At 47.7% G+C, this 27,480-nt stretch overlaps 2 protein-coding genes across 4 annotated transcripts in view; one reads left to right on the top strand and one right to left on the bottom strand.

The window, feature by feature from the left end:
* Acad10 (acyl-CoA dehydrogenase family member 10) overlaps nucleotides 1-22,550 on the bottom strand; it is a 31,746-nt gene extending 9,196 nt beyond the window's left edge. Inside the window, exons 1-13 of the mRNA XM_090320062.1 lie at nucleotides 22,424-22,550; nucleotides 19,272-19,471; nucleotides 17,651-17,799; nucleotides 15,437-15,631; nucleotides 12,940-13,098; nucleotides 11,112-11,271; nucleotides 9,622-9,763; nucleotides 7,614-7,682; nucleotides 6,748-6,929; nucleotides 5,218-5,368; nucleotides 4,372-4,517; nucleotides 1,617-1,790; nucleotides 170-570 (exon numbers count right to left, since the gene is read on the bottom strand). Coding sequence (XP_090176188.1) covers nucleotides 170-570; nucleotides 1,617-1,790; nucleotides 4,372-4,517; nucleotides 5,218-5,368; nucleotides 6,748-6,929; nucleotides 7,614-7,682; nucleotides 9,622-9,763; nucleotides 11,112-11,271; nucleotides 12,940-13,098; nucleotides 15,437-15,631; nucleotides 17,651-17,799; nucleotides 19,272-19,471; nucleotides 22,424-22,521 — 2,226 coding nt within the window. The 5' untranslated portion in view covers nucleotides 22,522-22,550. The remainder of the gene's footprint in view (nucleotides 1-169; nucleotides 571-1,616; nucleotides 1,791-4,371; nucleotides 4,518-5,217; nucleotides 5,369-6,747; nucleotides 6,930-7,613; nucleotides 7,683-9,621; nucleotides 9,764-11,111; nucleotides 11,272-12,939; nucleotides 13,099-15,436; nucleotides 15,632-17,650; nucleotides 17,800-19,271; nucleotides 19,472-22,423) is intronic.
* Brap (BRCA1 associated protein) overlaps nucleotides 11,214-27,480 on the top strand; it is a 37,702-nt gene continuing 21,435 nt past the window's right edge. Inside the window, exons 1-4 of one of the 3 annotated variants that reach the window (XM_090320061.1) lie at nucleotides 11,214-11,303; nucleotides 19,234-19,332; nucleotides 25,225-25,386; nucleotides 26,681-26,876. In XM_090320061.1, the coding sequence (XP_090176187.1) occupies nucleotides 25,233-25,386; nucleotides 26,681-26,876 (350 nt within the window). In that variant the 5' untranslated portion in view covers nucleotides 11,214-11,303; nucleotides 19,234-19,332; nucleotides 25,225-25,232. Of the gene's footprint in view, nucleotides 11,304-19,233; nucleotides 19,333-22,580; nucleotides 22,832-23,141; nucleotides 23,374-25,224; nucleotides 25,387-26,680; nucleotides 26,877-27,480 lie in introns of those variants that run through there. The other 2 variants (XM_090320059.1, XM_090320060.1) reach the window with 2 other exon arrangements.

Genomic DNA, 27,480 nt, shown 5'->3' with positions numbered 1-27,480 from the left:
GCCACTCAGAAACCAAAGGCCTGGCTGGCCCAGCTCTCCCAGCCACACACAGCCTTCCTCTTCCACACCCAGCTGTGTGTCTGTGACCACACAGCCAGAACTGGGGATGAAGCCAAGTTTCAGGGAGCCTGAGCCCTGGAGGAATGGCTGAGGTCGGACATGTTCTTACCTTAAGGTCTTCTATGAGCGGTGAAGGGCTCCACCTGTCAGCTGAGACCTGGTGCCGCTGCAGCTCTGGCTCTATGGGGTACACGTGCTGCTCCATAAACCGCTGCAGCCTGTCATACAGAGTCCTGACCCTGGGGGAGAGGCCCTCTGGAGACAGGATCAGAGCTCCCTTGGCAGCATGAGCTGGGGATGTTTCTGGAACAGAGCCATAGCTCCTGGTGCTGGTGGGGCTCAGCGGGTCCCGTGCGCGGCTCCATACGTGGTGGGACCTTGTGAATGGTTTGGTGGCCGGCATCTCTTTGAAAATCCGGAAGCCTTCTTTGGTTGCAAAGTCCCATGCCAGGTTAGACATAAATTCAGTCAGCTTACCACTCTGTTGGGCAGTCGCTGAGCTTGCTTGCCCTAAGTACGACGAGAGACAACAGAGATTACAGCCATCTTGGGCTGCTAACCTGTGCAAGGACAACCACCACCACTGCTCATTCTCGTCAATACCACCACCTAAATCTGTAAGGCTCAGAGATGGTAGTGACTTGCTCAAGCTGCCAGTGAATGGACAGGGAACTCCAAGTCAAACTCAGGTCTGTCTGCCCTCTGGCCTTCCCTCAGGAAACTGCAGTGATGCCCCAGTGACTTGTGCTGCAGCAGCAGGTGAGAAAACATCCCATCTAGTGCTCAGCCCCCTGGCTGGACAAGTCACGTGACAACCGAGAGATCAACTTGCTCTCACTGCTTTTGATCTTTCTTCTGTGCGTCATGGGGCCTGAACTCTGGCCTGGGCACTATCCCTGAGCCACAGCCCCACTTCTGGTTTTCTAGAGGTTAATTTGAGATAGAGTCTTACGTTCTTTAGTGCCCAGGCTGGCTTTGAATCGTGATCCTCAGATCTCAGCCTCCTGAGTATCTAGGATTACAGGAGAGAGCCACCACACTGTGCTTTCTGAAATGGCCACACCACATTTTTTCAAGATGACATTTTAAGCTGGAAGCTTAAAACTGTAATCCTAACTACTCAGGGGGCTGAGAACTAAGGACTGTGGTTCAAAGCCAGCTTGGGCAGGAAAGTGAGACTTTTTTCTTTTCCTTTACCAGTCATGGAGCTTGAACTCAGAAGCACTGTCCCTGAGCTTCTTTTGCCCAAGGCTAGCATTCTACCACTAAAGCCACAGTGTCACTTGTGGCCTTTTCTGAGTCTTTTATTAGAAATAAGACTCACAGACTTTCCTGTGATCCTCAGATGTCAGCATCCTGAGTACCTAGGATTACAGGCATGTGAGACTCTTATCTCCAATTAACCTCCAAAAAGCCAGAATCGGAGCTGTGGCTTAAGTGGTAGAGTGCTAGCCTTGAGCAAAAGAGCTCAGGGGCCCAGATCTCTGGCCCAAACCAGCCTCTTCGTTGAGAAGAACAGTGGGTGTCAGCACTTGTCAGAATGACCCCCCCATTACCTGTGAGGGACCGCTTGTAGACTCCCTGGAGGATGGCGGCCACACGGAAGAAGGAGAAGGCCAGGTAGAAGTTCCAGTTCTCGATAGCAGGGATGCCCATGTGAAGACAGTACATCCTGAAATACTCCTCCGCGCTCGGGATGCCCAGCTGCCCCACGTCCTGATCACTGAAGCCTGCGGCGAAGGAAAGCCACCTGGGCCTCAGTGCCTGCACTGCCCTGGGGCTGAACACGGCAGGTCTCCATAGGCCCTGGAAGTGCAGTGCATATCCAGCTCCAGGAGGCTCTTGACATCAGAGGCTCAGCCTCCATCAGATGGCCAGACCTCCAGCCATAGAGCTACAAGTCACAAAGCTGCTCCGAAAGGTTTCAGACTAAATAATTGGTAAAGGAAGGACTGTGGCCTCAGGTTCCACCTGAACCACAGTTCTCAGTGAATACGTTTTCTCACCAAGCATTTGAAGGTATTTGTTTGCCAGGTTAAGAATAGCACTGGAAGGGCTGGGACTGCAATTCGGTGGTAGAACTCGGTGGTAGAACACTCTCTCTCTCTCTCTCTCTCTCTCTCTCTCTCTCTCTCTCTCTCTCTCTCTCTCTCTCTCTCTTTCTTTCTTTCTCTCTCTCTCATTAGACAAGCAATCCCATCAAATTATGCAAAAGATAATTACAATAAATTAAGAATTCCACTGATGCCAGTCTTGGTGGCTAGTGCCTATAATCCTCGCTGCTCAGGAAGCTGAGGTGTGATCATTCAGAATCAGCCTAAACAGATAAACCCTTATGTCCAATTGCCAGAACTGGAGGCATGGCTCAAGTGGTAAAGTGCCAGCCATGGGCGGAAAAAGCTTGAATAAGAGAGCACAAAGCCCTGAATTCAAGCCCTAGTATTAGTTCCCCCCCACCAAAAAAAATGGAATTTCACTGATTAGCTCTGGTGTTAACATTTATCCAGATAGGAAATAAATCCAATATCTAACTTAATTCTATATGACGTAAACTAATTCTGTCATTTATTAAAAATTAAGCCTTGAACTCAGCCCTTCTGCTCTGAGCTTCTTGCTCTACTTGAACCACACCTCCAGTCCAGAATTTTTGCAGATTTTTCTGCAAGGGCTGGCTTAGAACCATGATCCTACAGATCTCGCCTCCTAAATAATAAGGATTATAGGGTGTGAGCTCCCAGTGCCCAGCCAAAGAAATACTTCTAACAGGAAATGAGGCCCAAACTACAAAACAAAGGGGGAAAAGTCAGGTCATAAAAATCAACATTGTTTTAAAATTTTATTTTATTTTTTTGCCAGTCCTGGGCTTAAGCTCAGGGCCTGAGCACTGTCCTTGGATTTTTCTCAAGTCTAGAGCTCTACCACTTGAGCCTCAGCACCATGTCAGGCTTTTTCTAAGTATGTGGTACCAAGGAATCGAACCCAGGTCTTCGTGCATGCTAGGCAAGCACTTTAACCACTAGGCCAAACTCCCGGCCTGTTGGGTACCAAGACATGTGAAAGGGTATCAATGTATGTGAATTAATGCACCTTCTATCTGGCAAATATCATGTAACCCTTTTACTAATTACAATAAAAAAAATAAAGCAGAAAAAAAACAAAAAAAAAACAAAAATAAAATTTTAAAAGGTGATAAGGACAAATCTTAATGCTAGCTAGCTGTTCTCTCTGGGGCTACTACATTGCACCTGGTTTTTGTTTTAGTTTGTTGTTTTGCTGTTGGCTCTAATGCTTTTTTGTTACTGTTGCTGGTCCCGGAGTTTAAACTCATGGCCTGGGTGCTGTCCATGAGCTCTTCTGCTCAAATGCTAGTGTAGTGTTCTGCCACTTAAGTTAAGCACCACTTCTAGTTTTCTAGTGTTTAACTGGAGATAAAGAGTCTTGGGCTGGAAGTCTGGCCTAGTGGTAGAGTGCTTGCCTAGTATGCACAAAGACCCAGTTTTGATTCCTCAGTACCAAGTACATAGAAAAAGCTGGAAGTGGTGCTGTGGTCCAAGTGGTAGAGCTCTAGCCTTGAAAAAAGCCCAAGGATGGTGCTCAGGCCCTGAGTTCAAGCCCCATGACTGGCAAAAAAATTGTTTTAAGGAGTCTTATGGACTTTCCTGCCTCATCTGACTTTGAACCATGATCCTCAGATCTCAGCCTCCTGAGTAGCCGGGATTACAGGCGTGAGCCACCAGCACCCAGCTTAAATTTTTTTTTTAATAGAATAGTGAAACATATAGGGTTGTTGAAGCTTCTTTTCTCTCTATCTCTCTTTCTCTCGACAGTTGTTGAACTTGAACTGAGGGCTTGTTGCTGTCCCTGAGCTCTTTTGCTAAAGGCTAGCACTCTACCACTTCTAGTTTTTGAGTAGCTAATTGGATATAAGAGTCTCACAGGGATTTTTCTGCCCAGGCTGGCTTCGAACCTCAATCCTAAATTCTCAGCCTCTAGGATTAGAGGCATGAGCCACAAGCAACACTGGGATTTGAACTCAGAGTCTTGAGATAGGTAACAGGTACCTAACCACTTTACCTCCTTGACACACCCTAACATTGTACTTTTAATTTAAAAATGAAGTAGAAATTAGCCATGTGAGAGCATGTCATTTATTAGACATACTAGACAGGCATGTGGGTCACCAGCCATGTCTCCTACGCCCTCTTGCCCACATTCCATCATTTCTACCCCGAGTCCAAGACTATGCAGTCACCCTTCAGGCTAGCTGCCAGCGCCAGGGCTGGCTGGCTCTCCAGATGGTTCCGTTCTTACCTCTCAGCAGCGGAAAACTGGACGGCAGGTAGTGGGCCAGGCAGCTGTAGGCGACATCCGAGAAGGGGTCACCTAAGGTGGAAAGTTCCCAGTCCAGGACAGCAAGCACCTCAGGCTTTTCTGGGTGAAACAGCAGGTTGTCGAGCCTGGAAAGCCACAGAGGAATGAGATGCTTGAGGACTCTGCCCCCACACTCCACTCCTCCCGCCTGCCCTCTGTGTGCTGAGAGCTTGGACTATGGGGACCACCTGGTGCTCTGACTTCTAGCCACACTCAGCCATTCAGAGGTGCCAGCAGGAGATGGCCTGGCCAATGATTTGCCCAGCTTCCTTTTGGCAGGGGGTAAGGGTGGCAGAATTCCTCTACTGTGGACCACAGCTAGAGCCAGGCAGCCCACTCCACACAGCTACCTTTCAATGATTCTAAAGCAGGTCTGCAAATTCCTTGACATGTATGCCACAGAAATTCCGGCCTAATGCCTTGCCTCTTGAGGCGCCTGGTTCCTGACGAATACCTAGTAAGGAAAAGTGGTACAAGGGGGCTCTTAGGTCTAGATTGGGTCTGGAAAGGTGATGTGGCTTCCTCCAAAGCCCTGAGCCATCAGCTAAGAAGTCCAGGGGCCACTGTCTTTAGGTGCTTCTGGTGGTTACATCTTGGGGGCAGGGGAGAAGCCACTGTGCAGAGGAGCTCCCCCCAAATACCTCAGGGTCAAGGCTGAGAAAGAATGATATAAGAGGAAGAATTGCTTTTGTAAAAAGGACCATGACCGCAGGCTTGATTTCCCTCTTCCAGGGCCCTGCCATTGTGTTTCCATCTCCTATTCCACTGGCTGGCAGCTGTGCCCACCTGAAGTCTCCATGCACCACGGTGCTGCTCTGCTCCCGGGGGAGGTGGAGTGGCAGCCACTCGATGAGCCTCTCCATGGCTGGGATGGTGCTGGTTTCTGCGGCTCGGTACTGCTTGGTCCAGGTTTGTACTTGGCGGGGAAGGTAGTCCCCTGAGGAGAGAAGGGTGAGAACCTGCAGTGCCAGCCATCCCAACAACCTCCACGGGTTCTGAAAACTGGCCAGAGGAGCGAAACCCTGGGACACATTGGAGAGCTATGCCAGCAACAGCCGCGGTTGGTTCTGTATGGCCTTCCTAGAATTCTCCAGCCATCTTGTACATCTTGTAGGCTTCTGAGTCAGTCCCTTTTTTTCTTTTCCTTTTTTTTTTTTTTTTTTTTGTCGGTCATGGGGCTTGAACTCTGGGCCTGGACGCTGTCCCTAAGCTCTTCAGCTCAAGGCTACCGCCCTACCCCTGGAGTCATAGCACCACTTCCGGTTTTCTGGTGATTAATTGGCTATTAAGAGTCTCGTGGACTTTCGTGCCTAGGTTGGCTTTGAACCATGATCCTCAGATCTCAGCCTTCGGAGGAGCTAGGATTACAAGTGTGAGCTACTGTGCCCAGTTGAGTCAGTCCCTTTTGTCCAAACAACAGTGCCCAACTAAGAGTATGAACTCTGCAGCCAATCAGGCCCTTGATGTGACCTTAATAAGCCTTATCATTCTTATCATGAAATTCTCCAAAGTTGCTAGGATGACAAAATAAGTAAAGCCTTGGGTACCAGCCACTCAGGAGGCTGAGGGAGGGAGATTAACAGCCAAAAAGGTCAAAGCCAGGTTGGGAGTTTGGCCTAGTGGTAGAGTGCTCGACTAGGAAGCATGAAGACTCGGGTTCGATTCCTTGGTTCCACATACAGAGAAAAAGCCAGAAGTGGTGCTGAGGCTCAAACGGAAGAGCTATAGCCTTGAGGAAAGTCCAAGAGCATTGCTCAGGTCCTGAGTTCAAGCCCCAGGACTGGCAAAAAAAAATAGGGGGGGGGGGCTGGGAGTTTGGCCTAGTGGTAGAGTGCTCTGCTCGCCTAGCATGCACGAAGTCCTGGGTTTGATTCCCTGGAACCACATACACAGAAAAAGCTAAAAGTGGTACCGTGGCCCTATGGCTTAAGTGGGAGAGTGCTAGTTGAGCAAAAAGTGTCCAAGGACAGTGCCCAGGCCAGAATTGGATAAAAAAAAAAAAGGTGGAGGCCATCTTGGAAAAAATAGTGAGGCCATGTCTGGGAGGGATGGTGGGGGCAGGTCGGGGGAAAGGTTGGACAGAGAACGGGAGGAAAGAAACAATGGACAGGATGAGAATCATCTGAAACTCATACTACTTTTTGAAAAGTGGATGAATGGACTGGAGGTGTGGCTCAAGTGATAGAGCAGCAGCTATGAGTGAAGAGGCCAAGCAAGAGCACAAGGCCCTTAGTTCAAGCCCTGCCATCCAGACCCTAACTGCAGAAGCAAGCCACTGGTGGGAAGACAGCTAGAGAACCAGCAGCTCCTGCTCACCTTGCTTCCCATAGCCTTCCAGGCCCGCGGCCTTCAGGTCCACACTGTGAATTGTGCACAGAACTTTGTTCATGGCAGTGTAGATGGCTCGTCTGCGGCTGGGGTCCAAGCCTGGCAGGGAAGGGTCTTTGTAGATGAGGCCTGGGCAGTACTCCATCAAATAGAAGGGCGTGCCTATGACACTGGGGAGCATGGAGGTGTTCAGGTATGGTCCCAGGGAGGAGCTCACCCTGGACATACTAGACTTTCTTTTTCATTTTTGAAAGTCGTGGGGCTTGAATTTGAGGCCTGGGCACTGTCCCTGAGCTTCTTTTGTTCAAGGCTGGCACTCTACCACTTGAGCCACTTCCTGCTTTTTATGTTTATGTGGTACTGAAGAACTGAACCCAGGGCTTCATGCATGCTAGGCAAGTCTTACCACTAAATCACATTCCCAGCCCCGTACAAGACATTTCTTGTCCTTTTACATGTAAGTACAGGATATTTAGAGGCTGAGACTCTTACCTCCAGGTAAGTAGCAAAAGGCTAGGTAAGTATGTCTCAAGTGTCAGAGTGCCATTCTTGAGTGTATGTGAAAGCTAAGGGACAGCACCTAGGACCTGAGTTCAAGCCCCAGTACTGGCACGCGCACGTCCACACACACACACACACACACACACACACACACACACACACACACAACCAAGCCTATCTTCTAGGGTAACCTAAATATCTGAAAGTTCTGACGGAAGTGGTTAGTCTTTTCTCTGCCACACAAATTGCCAAATTGTACTTGATTTATCTCTAACAAAGTGGCATTTGAGCCAGTGAATGGGCTTTTCTCTCCTTAGCTTTGATATGCAGTGGCTAAAAGATGTGAACTTCACCTTGAATCTTCACAGAGGTCCACAACAGTGGGGACAGGCACACCAACATTTGCCAGGGCTTTCATTATCCTGCCAGAGCAAAGAGAAACAAGCCTTGCTGGGGACATGCCTCTGCAGATTGCATTTCTAATTTATAGCATGAGGGCTGGGGCTGTAACTCAGTGGTATGTTGCTTAAGCTGCACGCAAGAGGCCCTAAGTTGGACCTTCAACAACATGCATACACAAAAGGGATGTGTACAGACTGTACTGGAATTCCAAAATATATTCAAGGGACCCAGAAGTAGGTAAGAAAAGCATAAATACTTAAATATATCAGTGTTTACATTAAATTTAATTGGTTAAATGTAAAGCTGCAAAGAAACATTATCTAACTATATGAAGTCTACAAAAGGCATACTTTAAAACTAAAAACATAGATGGGCACCAGTGGCTTATGCCAGTAACCCTAGCTACTCAGAAGGCTGACATATGAGGACGAAAGTTATTTTTTTTTTTTTTGTCAATAATGGGGCTTGAACTCTGGGCCTGGGCGCTGTCTCTGAGCTCTTCAGCTCAAGGCTACCGCCCTACCCCTTGACCCACAGCACTACATCTGGTTTTCTAGTGGTTAACTGGAAATAAGAGTCTCCAGGCCTGGGCCAGGAGGTCTTCATGAAGACTAGGCAAGCACTCTACCACTAGGCCAAACTCCCAACCCCCTTAATTTATTTTTCGTTGGTACTGAGAATTTAACTCAAGGCCTCCTACTTACTGGACAGGTAGGTATTCCACTATTTGAGCCACACTTCCTCCCCACCCCTTCTTTGTTTTTGTTTTGCCAGTCCTGGGGCTTGAACTCAGGGCCGGAGCACTGTCCTTGGGTTTTCTCAAGGCTAGAGCTCTACCACTTGAGCCACAGCATCACTTCCAGCTTTTTTCTATGTATGTGGTACCAAGGAATTGAACCTGGGCCTTTGTGCATGCTAGGCAGCACTCTACCATTAGGCCATACTCCTAGCCCCTCTTATTCCCACCCCCCCCCTTTTTTTTGCATTAGGTTTTGGGTTGTTTTCGCTTTGTTTCATTTTCTTGGGTTTTTTTGTTTGTTTGTTTATGTTCATGGGGCTTGAAGTCATAGTCTGGCATTGTTCCTGAGCTTTTTCCATTCTAGGCTATCACTCTATGACTTTGAACCATAGCACTACTTCCAGTTTTCTGGTGGTTAATGGGAGGTAAGAGTCTCATGGGTTTGGGCTGGGTGCATGCTTTTAGCATGCACAAAGCCCTGGGTTCAATTCCTGAGTACCATATACTCAGAAAAAGCCAGAAGTGGTGCTGTGGCTCACGTGGCAGAGCTTTGAGCAAAAGGCGAACTTTTATGCCTGGGTTGGCTTTGAAGCTCAGTCCTCACATCGCAACCTCCTGAGTAGGTAGGATTATAGACATAAGCCACTGGTGCCTGGCTTGCATGTTTTTTTTTTTGTTTTGTTTTGTTTTTTTTGCCAGTCCTGGCTTGAGCTCAGGGCCTGAGTACTGTCCTTGGACTTTCTCAAGGTACCATTTCTGGTTTTTTTTCTATGTATGTGGTACCTAGGAATTGAACCCGGGTCTTCACGCATGCTAGGCAAGCACTCTACCACTAGGCCAAACTCTCGGCCCTTGCATGTTATTTTTGAGGTAGTGTCATACTTTAGGCTGGGGCTAGCCTGGGGTGTGATCCTGCTGCTGAAGCTTCTGTGGGTTGCTGGGGACGACAGGTGTGCCCCTGTGCCAAGCCATTTTGCTCCTGGCTGGGATAACAAGAGTGTACCACATGACCCAGAGCTATTGGTTGAGATGCAGTCTCTTGAGCGTTTGTTCAAGCTGGCCTCAAACCACAATACCCTGATCTCCGCCTCCTATGTAGCTAGGATTACAGGCTTGAGCCATGCTTCCTGACTATAGTGCAAGTTTATATACCACAAGGCGCCTCCATAGCAACTGACCTATCATCTCAGGGCTGCACATGCCCTCACCCCCCAACTTACCTGAACTCCCTCTCCACTGCATGGGCAGACGGAAGGAGAGCGCCTGGAGGCTTCTTCCTCAGAACCAGCTGGTGCTCAGCCCACCTGATGTAGTAAGTTGGATTTGACTGTCCATGATCAAACTGCAGGAGTTCTAGAGGACCTGGAAGTGTTCAAACAGCACTCAGAGCATAACTGGTGCCAGATGTGGATAGCTGCTCCTTCTCGGAGTTCTGTTTTTGTGGTACAGAACATTATTTTTGAAGCAATGCAGGAAGAAGAAAGAAAACCTCCTCCTTGGGTGCCATGGCAACTGAGCCCCAGCCACACCCTGTTGGCATGGTGCAAAATCAGAGGTCCTTACAGGTCCTTTGTGCCAGATCATTTTCCCACGCTGCCCAGTATTCTGAGTGGTCCCCCTTGCCAGTTCCTGCTCCATGAGCAACAGCACACTCATGGCCACCTGGCCACAAGGATAGAAAGCGCCCTGGTGTGTCCTTCACCGTACTAAACCAAATCACATCCACCACCATTGATCAACTAGTTGTATCTTCAGTGCCAGCCCCGGCTCTAGGAAAGCGGCCGGAGAGCAGGCTCCTGGAAGAAGTGGACCTAATCCACACTTGGCCTGATGACAAGACTGAGCCTTATGTAGATTCCTGTCAGGAGAGCAGGCTGGAAAGCAGCCAGTGTGGTCCCCACAAAGCGGAAGGAGCTTCTAAGAGTCTAATCACTGGAAGCTAGCTGACCACGAACCTCTAACAATAAGAGCCTTCCATAAGGACCAAGAAGAGTTCATCAGCAGATGGGAACTTCTGTCCAGCCTCTATGTGCCTGCTACTCTGAGGTGAAGTGTAAAGAAGGAGTCTAGCTCTGACAACATGGCACCAGCTTATTGATTTATTCTCGTAACTTAGAACTCACCTTCACAAAACCAGCTATGGTCTCAAAAACTGACAAACTCCCAACTGCCCCAGAGCACAAACTGTGTCCCCGAGTTCCAAGGACAGGGTGCAGGCCAGTGATGCCAGGCTACCATGTGCTGTTGGAATCCCGAAGCAAAGAGCTTGTAGGCCAGGCCCTATAATCCTAGCAACTGAAGAGCTGAAATCTGAGGATTACAGTTCAAAGACAGCACAGGCAGGAAAGCCTGTAACATTCTTGTTTCCAATTAACTACCAAAATGCTGGAAGTAGAACTGTGGCTCAAGTGGTAGAACACCAGCCTTGAGTCGAAAGCTAAAGGACAATGCCCAGGCCCTGAGATCAAGCCCCAGTATGGGAGGGAGGAAGGGAGGGAGGGAGGGAGGGAGGGGAGGTGAATAAGGAAAAAAGGGAAAAAACAAGAATGGAAGGGGAAAGAGAAAGGAGCTTGATGCTTTTCTACACAAAACTACAAGCATCACTTGGACCCATCTGGCTATTTCCTGACAGTCCATCAAGGTTTGAAAGTGAGAAGTAGTCTGAAAGCCTGGCTGTGCACAGGGCTACAAAAGCCATAGCCTTCCATACCTGGGGCTCCATTCCCCAGCAAGTCCTTGAGGTACTTCTCCAAGGCATCTTTTGGAATTTCCATATTCTTCCTCACAGGACACGTATTGGGAACACTCATGCACAATGGAAAACCCAGAAGAGCTTCCAGTTCCTTCACTGCTGCCTCCGGGTCATCAACCTGGTTTGGAAGAGAATCGCAAGGGCATGCAGGTGAGCCCTGCCCTGTCTGCCTGTCTCTCCAGACTTGTTCCTCAGGGAGAAACACCCAAGGAGTTTGCCCTCTGAGTAAGCTCTGGAGCCAGCACATTCAGCTAATGAGGAAGCAGAATTCTGTCCTCTTCTATTTGATTCTCTTGTACTTAATTCCTAACCATTCTCAACTTGCGACATGCATAGAAAGGTGCTACTTTGCTGGGTGCTGGTGGCCCAGGCCTATAATCCCAGCTACTCAGAAGGCTGAGATCTGAGGATCATGGTTAAAAGCCAGCCCAGGCACCAAAGTCCCGTGACTCTTATCTCCAATTAACCACTAGAAAACTGGAAATGATGCTGTGTTTCAAGGGGTAGGGTGGTAGCCTTGAGCTAAAGACCTCAAGAACAGTGGCTAGGCCCAGAGTTCAAGCCTCATGACTGACACGCAAAAAAAGAAGGGTGTTGCTTTAAAGCTTACAATAAGCCAGGCATAGTGGTACATATCTGTAATTGCAGCCCACAGAGGCTGAGGCAAGAGGGTCCAGAGCAGCCTAAGCTATACAGGGAGACTCTATCTAAAAGAGTTCAGCAGAGCCAGTGCGGTGGCTCATGCCTGTAACCCTAACTACTCAGGATGCTGAGATTTGAGGATCAAGGTTCAAAGCCAGCCCAGGCACAAAAGGACCTGAGACTCTTATCCTCTTATTTCCATTTAACCTCTAGAAAATGGGAAGTGGGGCTTGGCTCAAGGGAAGAGTGGTAGCCTTGTGCTGAAGAGCTCAGGGACAACACCCAGGCCCAGGGGTAGGGTGGTAGCCTTCAGCTGAAGAGCTCAGGGACAGGGCCCAGGCTACAGATCAAGCCCCATGACCCACAAAAAAAAAAGCTCTGAAGACATTTTGTGCCAAAAGGGCAAAAGACTGGGCCACAGCATTGGCCCTGCCCCTCCAGGAACTCAGCTCAACCATAAAAATCCAGATGTGGGCCTGGAGTTTGGCTTAGTGGTAGAGTGCTTACCTACCATGCACGAAGACCTAGTTTCGATTCCTCAGTCCTACATACATAAAAAAAGCTGGAAGTGGTGCTGAGGCTCAAGTAATATAGCTCTAGCCTTGAGAATGTCCAAGGACAGTGCTCAGGCCCTGAGCTCAAGCCCAGGACTGGCAAAAGAAAAAAAGGGGGGCCGGGAGTTTGGCCTAGTGGTTAAAGTGCTTGCCTAGCATGCATGAAGACCCGGGTTCGATTCCTCAGTACCACATATAGAAAAAAGCCGGAAGTGGTGCTGAGGCTCAAGTGGTAGAGCTCTAGCCTTGAGAAAGTCCAAGGACAGTGCCCAGGCCCTGAGCTCATGCCCAGAACTCTCAAAAAAAAAAATCCAGATGTAAAATGGCCAGCCTGTGACAGTGGTACAGGGCTCGGGTGGCCCAGGTGCCGAGCAGCCTCTGGCTCCCCTCATAGAAAAGCTTCCCTTGGTCTGGATGCCTGGCAGCTCTTTTCTCCAGCAGCCTCCTTTGTACACAGCAGCCTCGCTGCCCACTGAAACGCAAGGAGCTGGTCGCACTGATAGGTGGAGAAGGAAACCTATAGCCACACGAATAGAAAGACCCTGCAGAAATCCTTCCACTAAGTCCTGGTGCCTGGCAGTGACAGTTACCTTAACGGTGCGAATGCCCAGGCTGGCAGCTGCTTTCAGATTCGGTCCTAGGTCATCCAGGAAGATGGACTCAGAGGGCTGCAGGTCAAGGCGCTGCAGACACAGCTGGTATATCCTGGGGTCTGGCTTGCAGATGCCTTCCACACAGGATTCCACCACCTGAGGGAGGAGAACGGAGCCCCTAAAGGAAGAGCTCTGACAGGCTTCTTGAAATAAAGAGCAGAAAGAGCCGTGAGTTTTATTGAAATAAGGAACCTAAAAGTGTGCTGTACTAGCTGGGCACGGTGATGCATACCTATAATCCCAGTACCTAGGAAGCTGAAAAGGAAGAGTTTTGTGAGTTCAAGGCCAGACTGGGGTATCTAGTGACACTTTGTCTCAAATCTCAAACTCCTCAAGACAAAAAGTGTTATAAAATGGCCCTGTCTTTCTAAGCTATGGAATTCAGGGCTACAAATCTAGGGACAAACATGGGAAACCAGAGTTCTATATGGGACACTGTGATTCCACAAACAGTTGTCTCACCTTCCTCACCACCAGCACTTCGTCCTGTCACACATAACGGTAATACAGGGCAGAAGTGGAGTTGCACGTTTCACCAAAAGGAAGGGAGTCCTTGGGAAAGTGGAAGTTACAAGAAGACTTGGAAGGGCCTAGCTGCATGGCGGGGGGCGGGGACGGGAGGTCTTGCCCCCCACTTCACAGCAAACTTGTCCACAGAGCTCCCACCCACCCTGCCAGTGACCACCTCCAAGAAAAGAGGCTTTCCAGGTCATGCCCACATAACAGAGCTGGGAATCCTTCTTCAACCTCATTGGCCCAATGGCAAGCACTATACACAAGACCCAGGATGGAAAGAAATCGATGGTGCTCTGTAGTTAAATGTCAAGCACTTGAGGTGTCAGAGGAATTTCCTTTGGTGTGTTCCAGAGGCCATAATTCTCACTGGATAAGCGAGAGGGTTCCCATTTTCCCCGTGGAAGGTCCTGGAAACCCTCCTATGGGCTTTGTAGCCTCCAAAGGGTCAATCCTATTTGTATGAAACATAAATAGACATCTACACAAAGTCAAATGTGTCAAAATTGTGTCATAAGCCAGGTACTGGTGGCTCATGCCTGTAATCCTAGCTAGGAGGCTGAGATCTTAGGATCGTAGTTCAAAGCCAGCCTGGGCACAGAAGTCCACAAGACTCTTATCTCCAATTAACCACCAAAAAATTGGAAGTGGCACTGTGGCTCAAGTGGTAGAACGGTAGCCTTGAGCTGAAGAGCTCAGGGACAGTGCCCAGGCCCAGAGTTCAAGCCCCATGACCCCGAAAAACAAAACAAAACACAAAACACCATACACATACCAACTTGTAGTGTAGGAATTAGCACTACAAAAATAGAGAGTGATCAGGTTGGTTTTAGTAAAAGAAACTGGGGAGGACCAGTCAGAGGGCACAAGGTGGCAGGAATGAATGTTGGGGACCAGTATGACAGAAGTACTTCATATGTGTAAATGAAAATAGAAGTGTGAAATCTATTTTTTTAAAAAAGGAGCCAGGCCTCTGTGGCTCACACATATAATCCTATCTACTCAGGAAGCTGAGATCTGAGGATAAAGGTTCAAAGCTAGCCCATGCATGAAAGTCTGTGAGACTCTTATCTCCAGCCCAACACCAAAAAAAGCCAGAAATGGAGCTGTGGTTCAAGTGGAAGAAAGCTATCCTTGAGAAAAAAAAAAAAAGAAAAAGAAAAAAGCTCAGGCCACGATTTCAAGGTCCAGACCTATCCCAAATTAAAAAAAAAAAAAAAAAAAAAGGCGAGGCACAGTGGCTCAGGCCTGGCCTATTATCTTAGCTACTCAGGAGGCTGAGATCTCAGGATCAAGGTTCAAAGCCAGCCAGTGCACAAAAGGACCTGAGACTCTTATCCTCTTATCTCCAGTTAACCTCTAGAAAATGGGAAGTAGGGCTTGGCTCCAGGGTAGGGACGTAGCCTGGAGCTAAAGAGTTCTGGTATAATGCCCCAGCAGAGTTCAAGCCCTATAACCCACAAAAAAAAAGGAAGAAAGAAGAAAGAACGAAAGGGTGGATAACAAAAAATAACTGCGGTGAATCTGATCAAAGTATATTGTTTGCATTGTAGCAATAAAAAAGTGCAATGTACACTAATAAAAAGAATACATAAGTAAATAGTAGAGAAAAACTAAATCTAGTTGGTCTTAGGAAAGATCAGAGAGCCTTTTCAGAGGTGAGGTGCTGACTGGATGCGTGTGTCACGTGGAGCAGAAGGGTGGGACAGACCAGGACAGATTCGGAATGTAAAGGAACGTATCCTTATGCCACCCCCACCAGTGTTGTCAGAGCATACTGAGTGATCAATGTAAAAGCTCCACTTCAATCCATGACAACATCTAACTCAATCAAATCTAAGAGCTGCACACAAGCAGCATTTAGTGATGCATCCTGGAGTAAGTGTGAGATCCTGTTTCCATGGCCTCCCCCTCAGCTTACCACGTCAAACTGTTTCCGGTCCAGGGGCAAAAAGCTTTTCTCATTGGAGAGATAAAAATTATTGGTCAAGACTGCGGTCTGAAGGCCTTTGGCCCGGATCTGAGAAATAGCCTCGGTCATCACTGAGAACTGCCTTGCTGTCTGCCTGCTGGTCATGAGAGAGAAGAACGAGTCTACAGGCACAGTGGTCTTTGACTGTGAACAGAAGAGGAGGAGCCATGAAGCTCAATTCATGACCATTCATTCCTTACCTATCTGCTGCACACTATATGTAATTTGTTTTTTTTTTTGCCAGTCCTGGGGCTTGCACTCAGGGCCTGAGCATTGTCCTTGAGGTTTTCTCAAGGCTAGAGCTCTACCACTTAAGCCATAACAGCACTTCCAGCTTTTTTTTATGTATGTGGTACCAAGGAGTTGAACTCCAGCCTTTGTGCATGCTAGGCGAGCACTCTACTACTACACTCCCAGCTCCATCCATATATACTTTTGTTGATGTTGTTGGCCATGGGGCTTGAACTCTGGGCCTAGGTGCTATCCCTGAGCATTTCAGCTCAAGGTCGATGCTCTACCACTTGAGTCACAGCACTACTTCTGCTTTTCTGGTGGTTAATTGGAGATCAGTATCTCACAGACCTTCATTCCCAGGGCTGGCTTTGAATTGCCATACTCAGATCTCAGCCTCCTGAATACATAGGATTATAGGCATGAGCCACCAGCTCTCAGCTACATGTGATTTTTTTTTTTTTTATTTTGCCAGTCCTGGTGCTTGAACTCAGGGCCTGGGCACTGTAGTTGGACACTTCTTGCTCAAGACTAATGTTCTGCCACTTGAGCCACAGCACCACTTCCAGCTTTTCTATGTATGTGGTGGGTCATGGGGCTTGAACTCTGGGGCTGGGCACTGTCCCTGAGCTCTTTAGCTCAAGGCTACTGCCCTACCTGTGCCACAGCCCCACTTCCTATTTTCTAGTGATTAAATGGAGGTAACAGTTACATGGGGCTGGGAGTTTGGCCTAGTGGTAGAGTGCTTGCCTAGCACGCACGAAGACCTGGGTTTGATTCCTTGGTACCGTATACATAGAAAAAAGCTAGAAGTGGTGCTTGGCTCAAGTGGTAGAGCTACAGCCTTGAGAAAAATCCAAGAACAGTGCTCAGACCCTGACTTCAAACCCCATGACTGGACAAAAAAAAAGCCTCATGGTCTTTAGTGCCAGGCTGGCTTTGACCATGATCCTCCGATCTCAGCCTCCTGAGTAGCTGGGATTACAGGTGTGAGCTACTACCCCCAGCTCAAGCATTTCTTTATGGTATCCTGACTTGTGAGGTTTTGGGTAGATGCCTGGGAGTGGTATGGCTGGATTGTAAGGAGAAAACTATATTTTATTTTTGAGGAACCTTCAGACTGTTGTTCAGAGTTTACATTCCCACCAGCAGTGCAACAGGTGTTGTTGGAATTCACAATTTTGGCCAATTAACTGGGGTGAGATGGAATCTCAGAGCTGTTTGATTCACATTCCTTTGTGGCCAGGGTTGATGAGCATTTCCTCATGTGTTTCTTTGTGGTTCTTATCTCTTCTTTTGAGAAATCTCTCCTTAACTCCTTTGCCCAATTTTACAGACTTTTTTTTTAAATTAGTGTATATATAATTTACTTTATCTATAGACTTAAGTATTCTGAAAGTGCTCAATTGGAATCATAACACACCATAATTTCTGACTTGTTTCTTCACTCAGCCTAATGGTTTTAAGATTATTTTATTTAGATATTCGTTTTAATTGTGGGATATGTACATAACGTAAACTTCACCATTTTGACCACCTTTCATCACCACCAACCATCCACACCACAGAAATTGTCTTACTATTTATATTTTAGTAGAGTTATGTGACGGTTATGGGAGCTAACAGAAATGAGAGCCTGAAAGAACACATAGGATGAGGGTAACCATCAATATTACTATTGATTTCATAAGCTTGGGGAAGCAAAGCCATTATGCAGATGGCTCCTATTTCAATATCTGCAGATGGCTTAGAGGAAAGAGCATTTTTACTTATTCATGTATAAAGTGAAAATTGAGTGCCTAGAGGATAAATAGCTTCGAATCATAAAAGGGGATATTGGGTTTTTATTTTCAAGCTAATCAACTTAGGGTGGAGTGTTATATTCAAAAGCAAAAAAGAAAATGCAGAAGAGAAAGTATCTTTATTACTTACCATTTCAGAGCAGAGTCTCCCAAATTCTTGTAGGAAATCATCTGTTTTTATTTCTCCTTTCATAAATCTCATCCAGATCCCATTTTCCCCATCTTTGGCAAAGGCCTTCAGTATAGTTCCAGGAGGGATCTGATTCCGAACCTCCCACTCTTAATAGGAAGTAAAACACCCAAAAGTGAGATACATCCGCACATGGCTGGGACTCAGAAGCTGGGGGAATTTCTAGGGCAGGTCTTAGGGCATCACAGTGATGCCCACACAGGTGTCACTGGGGATTTAGAGAAATACATGATATACAAACTCAACCTCAGCCCTCCAAAGGAGAGATTCTAATTTGTAAGCTGTTGAGCACCAGGCCTTACACTGGCTTCAAACAATGCTGGGCTACATCACTGACATGAGATCACTTCGCCAGCCCTGGCACAGACTAAGGGGCTTCCTGAGGGTCTGTGCCAAATTCTGCCTCCTCCTCCTCCTCCTTTGATGTTGTAAGCTACGGCAATCCTTTATGGCAGCACAGCTGGAGCACTGTACCAGTCACATGGGGCTCTTCTCGTTGTGGGATAAATAAGGAGATTTTTATGTGATAGATAGATAGATCTATATACTGTACAGACTGAGGTTTTATGTTTTCATTAGAACGCAATTATTGGGCCTTTATATATGTGTTATATATAAAATTCATATATATTTATTATATATATATATATATTTTTTTTTTTTTGTCAGTCACGGGGCTTGGACTCTGGGCCTGAGCACTGTCCCTGAGCTCTTCAGCTCGAGGCTACCACCCTACCTCTTGAGCCACAGCCCCACTTCCCATTTTCTAGTGATTAATTGGTGATAAGAGACCCACAGTCTTTAGTGCCCAGGCTGGCTTTGAACCGCAATCCTCAGATATCAGCCTCCTGAGTAGCTAGGATTACAGGCGTGAGCCACTGCACCTGGAGTAAAAATTCATATTTCTAAGATGTAACTTTTTTTTTGTACTGGTACTGAGACTCAGAGCCTCATAGAACTCAGGGCCTCAAGTTCTCACTTGGCTTTTTACTCAAAGCTGTCTACTACTTGAACCACAACTCCATTACTGGCTTTTTGCTGGTTAACTTAAGATAAAGATTCTCAAGGATTTTTTTTTTTCCTCAGCTTGCTTGGAACCTGACACCAAACTGTACTAGACTGATAAGGGGAGGAGTACAGAGACAAGGTGTGACATGATAGGTAGGTTTAGTGGCAGGTTTAGGGGAGAGCAAAGATCATAGTCTTATGTTCTGGGTGGAAGTTCACTCAGCATTTAAGATTCTAGAAGTAAGCAAGGCACCAGTGGCTCATGCCTATAATCCTAGCTACTCAGGAAGCTGATCAAGGTTCAAAGCCAGGCCAGGTGGGAAAGTCCATGAGAATTTATCTCCAATTAATCATCAAAAAAAAAAAAAGTTGAGCTATGGCTCAAGGGATAGAGTACTGGTCTTGGGCTAAAAAAGGTCAGGGACATCGCCCAGGCCTTGTCCAATGCACTCCCCATTAGAGTATACTGCTGTGTGAGGTCCCTTCTATCTTACCAGCACCCTGTTTTCCTTCAGCTTCCAGTCCCCAAAAGAGCAAGAAAGGAAGAACTCACCGGCAGCCACTTTCCCTGGAGATGGAATGAGAACTCCGCCCATGTCAAAAATCACTGCTCGGTAGGTGCTGCATCCCAGATGTTTCCATCGGTGGGCTCCTTGCCATCTGCACTGAACATGCCTCGGGATGGCTTCCCTCCATGCCCACGGGAGACAGGCAGGCCAGCAAAGTCTCCTTATGTACATGGTGATTTTGAGGCTACCAGGAAGAAGGCACAGAGCAGTTTTACCTCACTACCTTCTTCCAGGCCTCCGTCCTGGAGTTCAGGGTGGGCAATTGGACACCAGCTGTCACACTCCTCGGTCACATCTGTTTCCCCACCTCTCTACCTTAGTCACTAAGTGGGGATTCTGTGCTGTCCATTCTTCCCCTTGGAAATTGCTGTCTTCAGATCCTAACGTCTCTTGCCTCTTGGAAAAACCACCCTCCAAATCCTTCCTTATTCACTGGCCAAAGTCATCTTGCAAAACTGCAAACCTGGTCTAATCTTAATTCATTTAAAAGCCTCCATGGATGTTAGGCCTGGTGGCACATTCAGGTCATTCTAGCTGCTCAGGAGGTTGAGACAGCAGGCCCTAAACTTCCAGGCTAGCATGGACAAGTTAGCAAAATTAAAAAGGACCAGAGCTGGGCTCCAGTGGCTCATACCTGTAATCCTAGCTACTCAGGAGGCTGAGATCTGAAGCTCTTGGTTCAAAGCCAAGCCCAAGCTGAAAAGTATGAGACTGGTATCTCCAGTTAACTACTAAAGAGCCAGAAGTGGAGCTGTGGCTCAAATGGTAGAATGCCAGCCTTGAGCAAATAAATCTAAGGGATAGCACCCAGTACTGGCCAAAAACATAACTACATAAAACACTATATAGGGTTTGTAAAGGTGTGATACATTTTGTGTGAAGGAGTAATAGCTGAAAAATCTTTGGGTCACAGAGGGCCAACTTTAGCCCTTCCTGCGGTGGGTCCTTCCCACACTCCCATTAATGGACACATGAGGTGTTACATGGGCCGTGCTCTTTAGAGCAGGAGTGTTGGGTCTTTTCTCCTCCCGCCAGGCCTTGGAAGCTGTTGTGCTTGGCACATTTCTGGGCTTTATCTGCCTCATGAGTTGCCAATGACTTTTATATCACAGCCTTGCCTTTTTCTGCGCTATAAAAACTTTCCTTTTCTTTTCCTACTTCTTTTCTTTTTGCTACTTCTTCAGTAGATCAGTTACTCTATTACACAGAAAACATTTTATCTATCTTCTGCTATCCTTGCATGTTAAGGCAAGACTTCTCTTTTATATATAATTGTATTATTATTACTAAGGTGTTGTGTGGAGGGGTTGCCATTTCATAAATCAGGCAATGAGACAAGGCTACATTCACATACATCTATATCTATGCCCTGGGGCTAAGTAATTTGTAGACTCAGAGCCAGTGTTCAGCACAAATGGGTTGAAAAGATGAACAAAGTAGACACATCAGACATTAAAAGCTGGCTGTAATCCCGGCAATTAGGAGCAGGTGACAGGAGGATCTAGAGTTCCAGGTCAGAATGGGGAGGGAGGGAAGAAGGCAAGACAGAAAAGAGGAAGAAATAGGGACAAGCTGAAGACTTGCATAGGAGTTGGCAACCACACACACACACCATTTGCCCATTTCTAGCTAACAATTCTAGTTTTCTAGTTCTCTAGATCTGGCCTCTTCTGTGGCACAGACAATATGATTTCTGCTTGTCACTGAGAATAATGTTTAGAATAATGTATAATTGCTATCAGTATTAAGGAGGTAGTAGAGAGATTAAAGATTTTGTCTGTTTGCTGGGTATAACACTCTCCCTGCACCTAAGATTCCTGCTCTGTAAAATGGAGACAATTAGAGCATCTCACAGTTTGTGGTACCATTGCTTAAGATGAAGTATTTAAAGTGTACTTTGGTTAGGACTTGACAAATGGGCACGTGAGAAAGGAATGTGTCTCAGTGGTAGAATGTGTACTTAGCTTGCTCAAGGCCCTTTAGAGGCCAGCACCAGCAAAAACAAGTTACACCCTACTGTAATATACTTTAAAGGTTTACGTGATGTCTCAAGGTATATGACTATACTATGTGTGTATAGCTTTGGCATTTACATAAACTAGATTCTCAACAGGAGGTGCTTTGGACTCCAAGGACACAATTTTAGTAATTATCACTGGATAAGAGTGCCACTGGCATTTAAGGTGTCACAGGACACATCCTCAACCCTCAAAAACTTACCAGGACTCAAAATGTCAATAGTACAAAGGTTGAACAACCCAGACAGTAGCAGGGTATGGGGCATGTTTACACAGAGCATAGTCATACGCTGTTTCTACACATATTACATGCTCCTGATACACACATATCCATGCTGTCCTCTGACACGCCCTACATATCATTACAGCATGTACACATGTACCTAGAGTAGCGCTGTCCTATACTTGCAATACCAGCATTGTGGCTGTTGTTGCCTTGTTACTGTTTTTCTGGTGCTAGAGACCAGGGACTCAGGGCCTTGTGCATGCCAGTACTAAGCTACGTTCTAGGCGCTGGTGTGGTGAGCCGGGGCCCAGGCTGGCCTTGCAGGTGAGGGCGGCCCCCACCCGCCCCCCAGCCTCGCTCGCACGCGGATGGTTAGGATCACCGCGGAAAAGGGCCGTCTAACAGACTGGAAACGCCACAGCTTTCCAGACACAGCCATGTCATCTCCACCACCACCACCACCAGATCGTTATGCAGAGACAAGTGCACGGTTGAGCAACCGGGGACAAAGTTCGCCAGGGCAAGGACACCGCGCTGGCTCGATTCGCCAAGGTACCCCAACAGTGCACCCCGAGTCGACGCGCCCCGTGAACGTTCGTGGAACCGCGGGACAGGCCGCCGACCTGTGCCGGGCACGGCGCTTCCAGCCGGCCCGTCGGCGCCCCGCGGCCGACTTCCCCCCGCGCCGGGCTCCGAGGGGCGGCTTCGGTCGGCCTCCGCGTCCCGTGGGCCGGGCGCCACCACCCTCCCGGGCTCGGGCCGGCACTGCGTGAGTAGCGCGGGTTACGCAAGCACTTCCGAGGCCCGGCGAAGCCGTCAGCCGCGGCGGGCCGGGGCCAGAGCCTCACGGACAGGAAGAGGTGAAGAAGCCCCGTCCCGGGCGCAAACCCACCGCGCACGGCCCGCAGCTCCCCGGGACTCGTCCTTTCCGGGCCGACCCCGCGGCGTGCCAGTCTGACGGCGCACGCGCGGCCCCGCCCCCGCGCGCATGCGTGACCTCGCAGGTCGGCGACGGCGGCCGGGAGGCGGAAGTGGATGTTGTGGTGGCTCCGCGGGCTGCGGGGAGGCTGCGGCTGCTGCTGCTAAAGCAGCGGCGGCGGCGGCGGCGGCGCCGCTGAGGCGGTGGCGACGCTGAGGGCCCCGGGCCGCTCGGCCTCTCGGCTCGCCTCGCAGCCTCGTCTGAGCCCGCCGGGGCCCGCGCCGGCCAGCACCCACCCTATGAGTGTGTCACTGGTAGTCATCCGACTGGAGCTCGCGGAGCCCTCGCCCGTCCCCGCCGACTTCGGCTTCAGCGCCGCGGGTGAGTGCCGCGCCGCCGGCCCGCCCCGGAGCCGCGGCCGGGCCTCGCGGGGATCGGGGCCTCGAGCAGGGGCCGGCCGGGCCACGCGGGGGGGCCGGGGGGCCTTTGGCCTCAGGCCGAGGCGGAAGCGGGGTGGGGGCGCGTCCGCCCCTCCGCGGCCTTGTGGGCGCCCTGTCCGCCTCACCCAGCCTCCGCCGGCCGTTGGTGCCCCACGTGAGGGTCGGGTTGTGGTGCGGGCCGCCCCGTCGGCTCCACCCCCACCCCGCTCCTCTTCGCACAGGCACGGGTCGAGGCATCCCGTGCCAATAATCGCAGTAGCAATCACGGTTCCCACGCGCTTGCCCGACCCCGCGCCGACCTCCCTGCGTGCTGTAGGTTTTGTGGTGGGGTGTGTGTGCGCCAGTGTGGGATTTGAACTCAGGGCCTAGCCACAGCTCCATTTCCGGCTTTGGAGACAGTTAATTGAAGAGAAGAGACGTTGTAATTGTAGTTACTCAGGAGGCTAAGATCCAAGGATCTTGAGTTGATGCCAGCTCCTGTAGGTAAGTCCCTGAGACAATTGTCTCTGGAGTTTGCCTGTCCAGGCTGCTATCCTCAGACCCTGTGCACTATCTTTAATGATTGCTACAACATCTTGGGAAAGAGATGGATGGTGGTGTGCCTTGTACACATTGGGAAACCCAGGTCTCGGCAAGAAGCGATTTGTCCCCGGTTAAGGTGGATAAAACTGAGATTCTGACTCAACTGGTTGAGTCTAAGCAATTCAGCACCAGCCAGGCAACTTCTCAGCTAGGAAAACAGCTCAGATTCTTTTCTTTGGTCCCTCTGCAATTGCCAAAACATAACATAAACTCGAGATATTTATGGGATACACCACACCTGCTAGAGCTTTTTTTTTTTCTTTTTTTGCCAGTCCTGGGCTTGAGCTCAGGGCCTGAGCACTGTCCTTGGACTTTCTCAAGGCTAGAGCTCTACCACTTGAGCCTCAGCACCACTTCTGGCTTTTTTTCTATGTATATGGTACCAAGGAATCGAACTTCGATCTTCGTGCATGCTAGGCAAGCACTCTACCACTAGGCCAAACTCCCTGTCCTGGAGCTTTCATTATGTATAGAATTTGACGGTCTCTGCTTTGCTGGGCCAGCAGTTCAGTGGAGAGGCAGGTGAATTAAGTACAGAGTAAGTGTAAGGTTGCACTATATGCTAAGGTGTTGTGAAGGAAACTTAACTACAAGATCAGTTTGGTTTGGGGAGAATGGCTGGGATGGGAAAGGGTGGTGTCATGGAAGCTTCCTTAAAGATGTGCGCTTTGGAGCTACAAATAGAGGCTGAGCATGATTTTCTAGGGTGTGTGGCACCGTGTTGCTTAGGCTGGTCACCACTGAGTATGAGTTCAGTGAAGTTTATGAGCATCTTTCACCAGCTTCAAGAGACACATCAGTTTTGAAAATAAACTAAATTGACATCTACATGGGTCAGTTATAGAATCATTCAACAAATGTGTCTCGTGGACACTGGTGTCCATGCTGGGGATACCTTCCTGAAAGATGTACAAATTGGTCTCTGTCCTGACAACTAATATAATATGAAGGGTATTTTAGTCAGGTCTCAATTCCTTTTTCCCTTTATGTGTTCCATTAATTTTAAACAAATCACAGGTTCTCATGGTTTGATCCATAGACTGAGGATAACCCAGGATTTTTGCTGGTGGTGGTGGTGGTGGTGGTCATGGTCTCTCTCCCTGAGCTCTTAGTTCAAGGCTAGTGCTCTACAACTTTGAACCACCCAGCCACTTCAGGTTTCTGAGTGGTTAATTGGAGATAACCAGGGACTTTCCTGGCCTGGCTGGCTTTAAACTGTGATCCTCAGATCTTAGCCTAGGATTACAGGTGTGAGCCACCAGCACCTGGCACCCAAAATGTTTAAGACAGTGATCTCTAAAGGGTTTTTTTTTTCTTTTTCTTTAATGGGTTTTTTTGAAAGATTGTCTATTTATGTACTTAATACCTGAAGCTTAGATTCCGACCAGGGTCTCAGTTTATCAGGTATTACCAATATGTTAGTTCCCCAATATATTATAATCACTGTAGAAATCTTTTAGACTCTTTTGGTCATATTGGAGTTTGAACTCAGAAATTTCACTTTTCAGACAAGCTTTACCCTGATTAACATGAAAGCACATGATTTCACTTAACAGCCTGCATTTCTCAGTTTATTGTACTGACTTTTGATTGTTTGCTGAGTGAAAATGGATATTACATAGGTGTATCATTCATGAGGGTGAAGAACACGGAAGCCCATCAGAGATAAAAAGAAAACACATCGACAGGTAACTTGAAAATGGAGAGGAACTTGTTTTACTATCAGGTATTAATAATTCATATGTTCTTTAGCTGGGGAAATGTCTGATGAAGAGATCAAAAAGAAGACATTGGCTTCAGCTGTAGCCTGTTTAGAAGGGAAGTCACCAGGGGAGAAAGCAGCCATCATTCATCAACACCTTGGCCGGCGGGAAATGACAGATGTGATCATTGAGACTATGAAGGCAAATCCAGGTATACTGCAGAAACCCTTTATTTTATTCTTTGTTATAATGTGACATATTTTATACATTTTTTTTTTCCCGTCCATCATGGGACTTGAACTCTGTGCCTGGGTGCTGTCCCTGAGCTCTTCAGCTTAAGGCTACTGTCCTTCCCTTTGAGTCACAACACCGCTTCTGGTTTTCTAGTGCTTCATTGGAGATATGAGTGTCACGGACTTTAGTACCCAGGCTGGCTTTGTACTGTGATCCCCAGATCTCAGCCCCTTGAGTAGCTAGGATTACAGGTGTGAGCCACCAAGCCGGCTTTATACATACTGTTTGATAGGGCTGTGATGTTGACCTCTAGCATACTTTCACCTGTCTCTGCTTTCTCTGGGTGCTTTATGTTAGGTTCTTAATCCTAAAGCCAGGCATGGTAACTCTTAAGTCTGTAGTCCCAGCTACTTGGGAGGCTGAACCCAGAAGTTCAAAGACAGCCTGGGAGCATAGACACCGACACTGTCTCAAAAATTAAGATGACCTGAGCACTTATTTTCACGCCTGTAATCCTCCTAACTATTCAAGTGGCTGAAATCAAGTTTCCAAGCTAGCCCACACATAGAAAAGTCTGAGAGACTAGCTCCAGCTAGCCAGCAAGAAAGCTAAACTCAACTAAACTCAAGTGGTAGAATGCCAGCCATGAGTGAAAAACTTTTTTTTTAAATTTTTTTCTTTTTATCTTTTTTTTTTTTTTTTTCTTTTTGTGGGTCATGGGCCTTAAACTCTGGGTCTGCACACTGTCCTTGAGCTCTTCAGCTCAAAGCTACCATTCCACCATGTTGAGCCACAGCACCTCTAGTTTTCTAGGGGTTAATTGGAGATAGTCTCACAGACTTTTGTGCCCAGGCTGGATCTCAACCATGATCCTCAGATCTCAGCCTCCTGAGTTGCTAGGATTACAGGCATGGAGCCACCACAGCCAGCTTCTGCTGCCTCTTGAGCATGTGTATGGGAAGAACTGGTAGCTTGGACTTTAATAGCCCTGTCCTACTTAGGAAATGTGAGGGAAGATACTGTACCTGTATTGTAGCACTGCTGGATTTAAGAGCTAACCCAGAGTTTCTGAAAGTGTTAGGAGATTTTTATGGGACAAAGAGAACTTTGAAGTTGGGAATGCCACCAATCTGGCTGTTCTTTGAATATTGTTTTTGATGTTTAGTGGGTTACAGTTCTGTCACACTTTGTTTGACTTGAAAACTTTACCTATGGAGTCCTTCCATATGTTTTCAGCTATTTGTAATCTGTTAATTTTTGATTTATGAAAGATGAGCTAAAAGATACTATGGAGGAGAAGTCTTCAGATGCATCCCTGACTGCACAGAGAAGCCGAGATCAAAATAAAGAATGCTTAAATACAGCGCCTGACTCTCCATCCAAACAGCTTCCAGACCAGATTTCATTCTTCAGTGGAAATCCTTCTGTTGAAATAGTTCATGGTATTATGCACCTATACAAGACTAAGTAAGAAAAACCTTTTCTCCTTCTGGGTTGGTCTGTGTTGTCTATGTTTTGCATTTGGGCAGAGAAACTCTCTTGGCCTGGTTGGGGGGGGCGGGGGCAGTAGTTGGAGACAGTACTTATATTGTGTATTAAAGAATTCCCTTTCTTGGAGACCTAAGGAAAGGAAGCATTTGGCTAGGTAGCCCACAGCTAGGCTATCAGCTCCTTGAATAATTGGTAGCTCAGGCTATCTTTGTCTTAACCTGTTGGTCAGGTCCCTCCTGGGAAAACTGAATACTCAAGCAATCATTTTGGTTCATAGCTCCCAAGTGAGTTTGCAGTTTTTTAAAAAGCAGGCTGCCTTGTGGAGGTTTATCTTTGCAGCTGTTACCTTTAATCACATCCTCAAGGTTTAGAATTGTCCTACAGATAGATTTAGAGCTCTCTTTGCGTCTAGTCCTTTTGAGAGAAGTCCCTAGCTGGATTTATATTGCTGTTACCCAACAATAGATTATGATTCAAATATTAAGAGAATGAAACCAATTGTGAATTTGTTCATGCAAATTAATTACCCCAATGAACCTTTAACTGAAGACAGAAAATTCTTGTGGGGATATATAATATG

Source organism: Megascapheus bottae, chromosome 28 (assembly GCF_031878675.1).
Source record: "Megascapheus bottae isolate mThoBot1 chromosome 28, mThoBot2.hap1, whole genome shotgun sequence".
Classification (NCBI taxonomy): Eukaryota; Metazoa; Chordata; class Mammalia; order Rodentia; family Geomyidae; genus Megascapheus; species Megascapheus bottae.
Note: the sequence above shows the minus strand (reverse complement) of the source record. Positions and strands in the feature narration are given on the sequence as shown.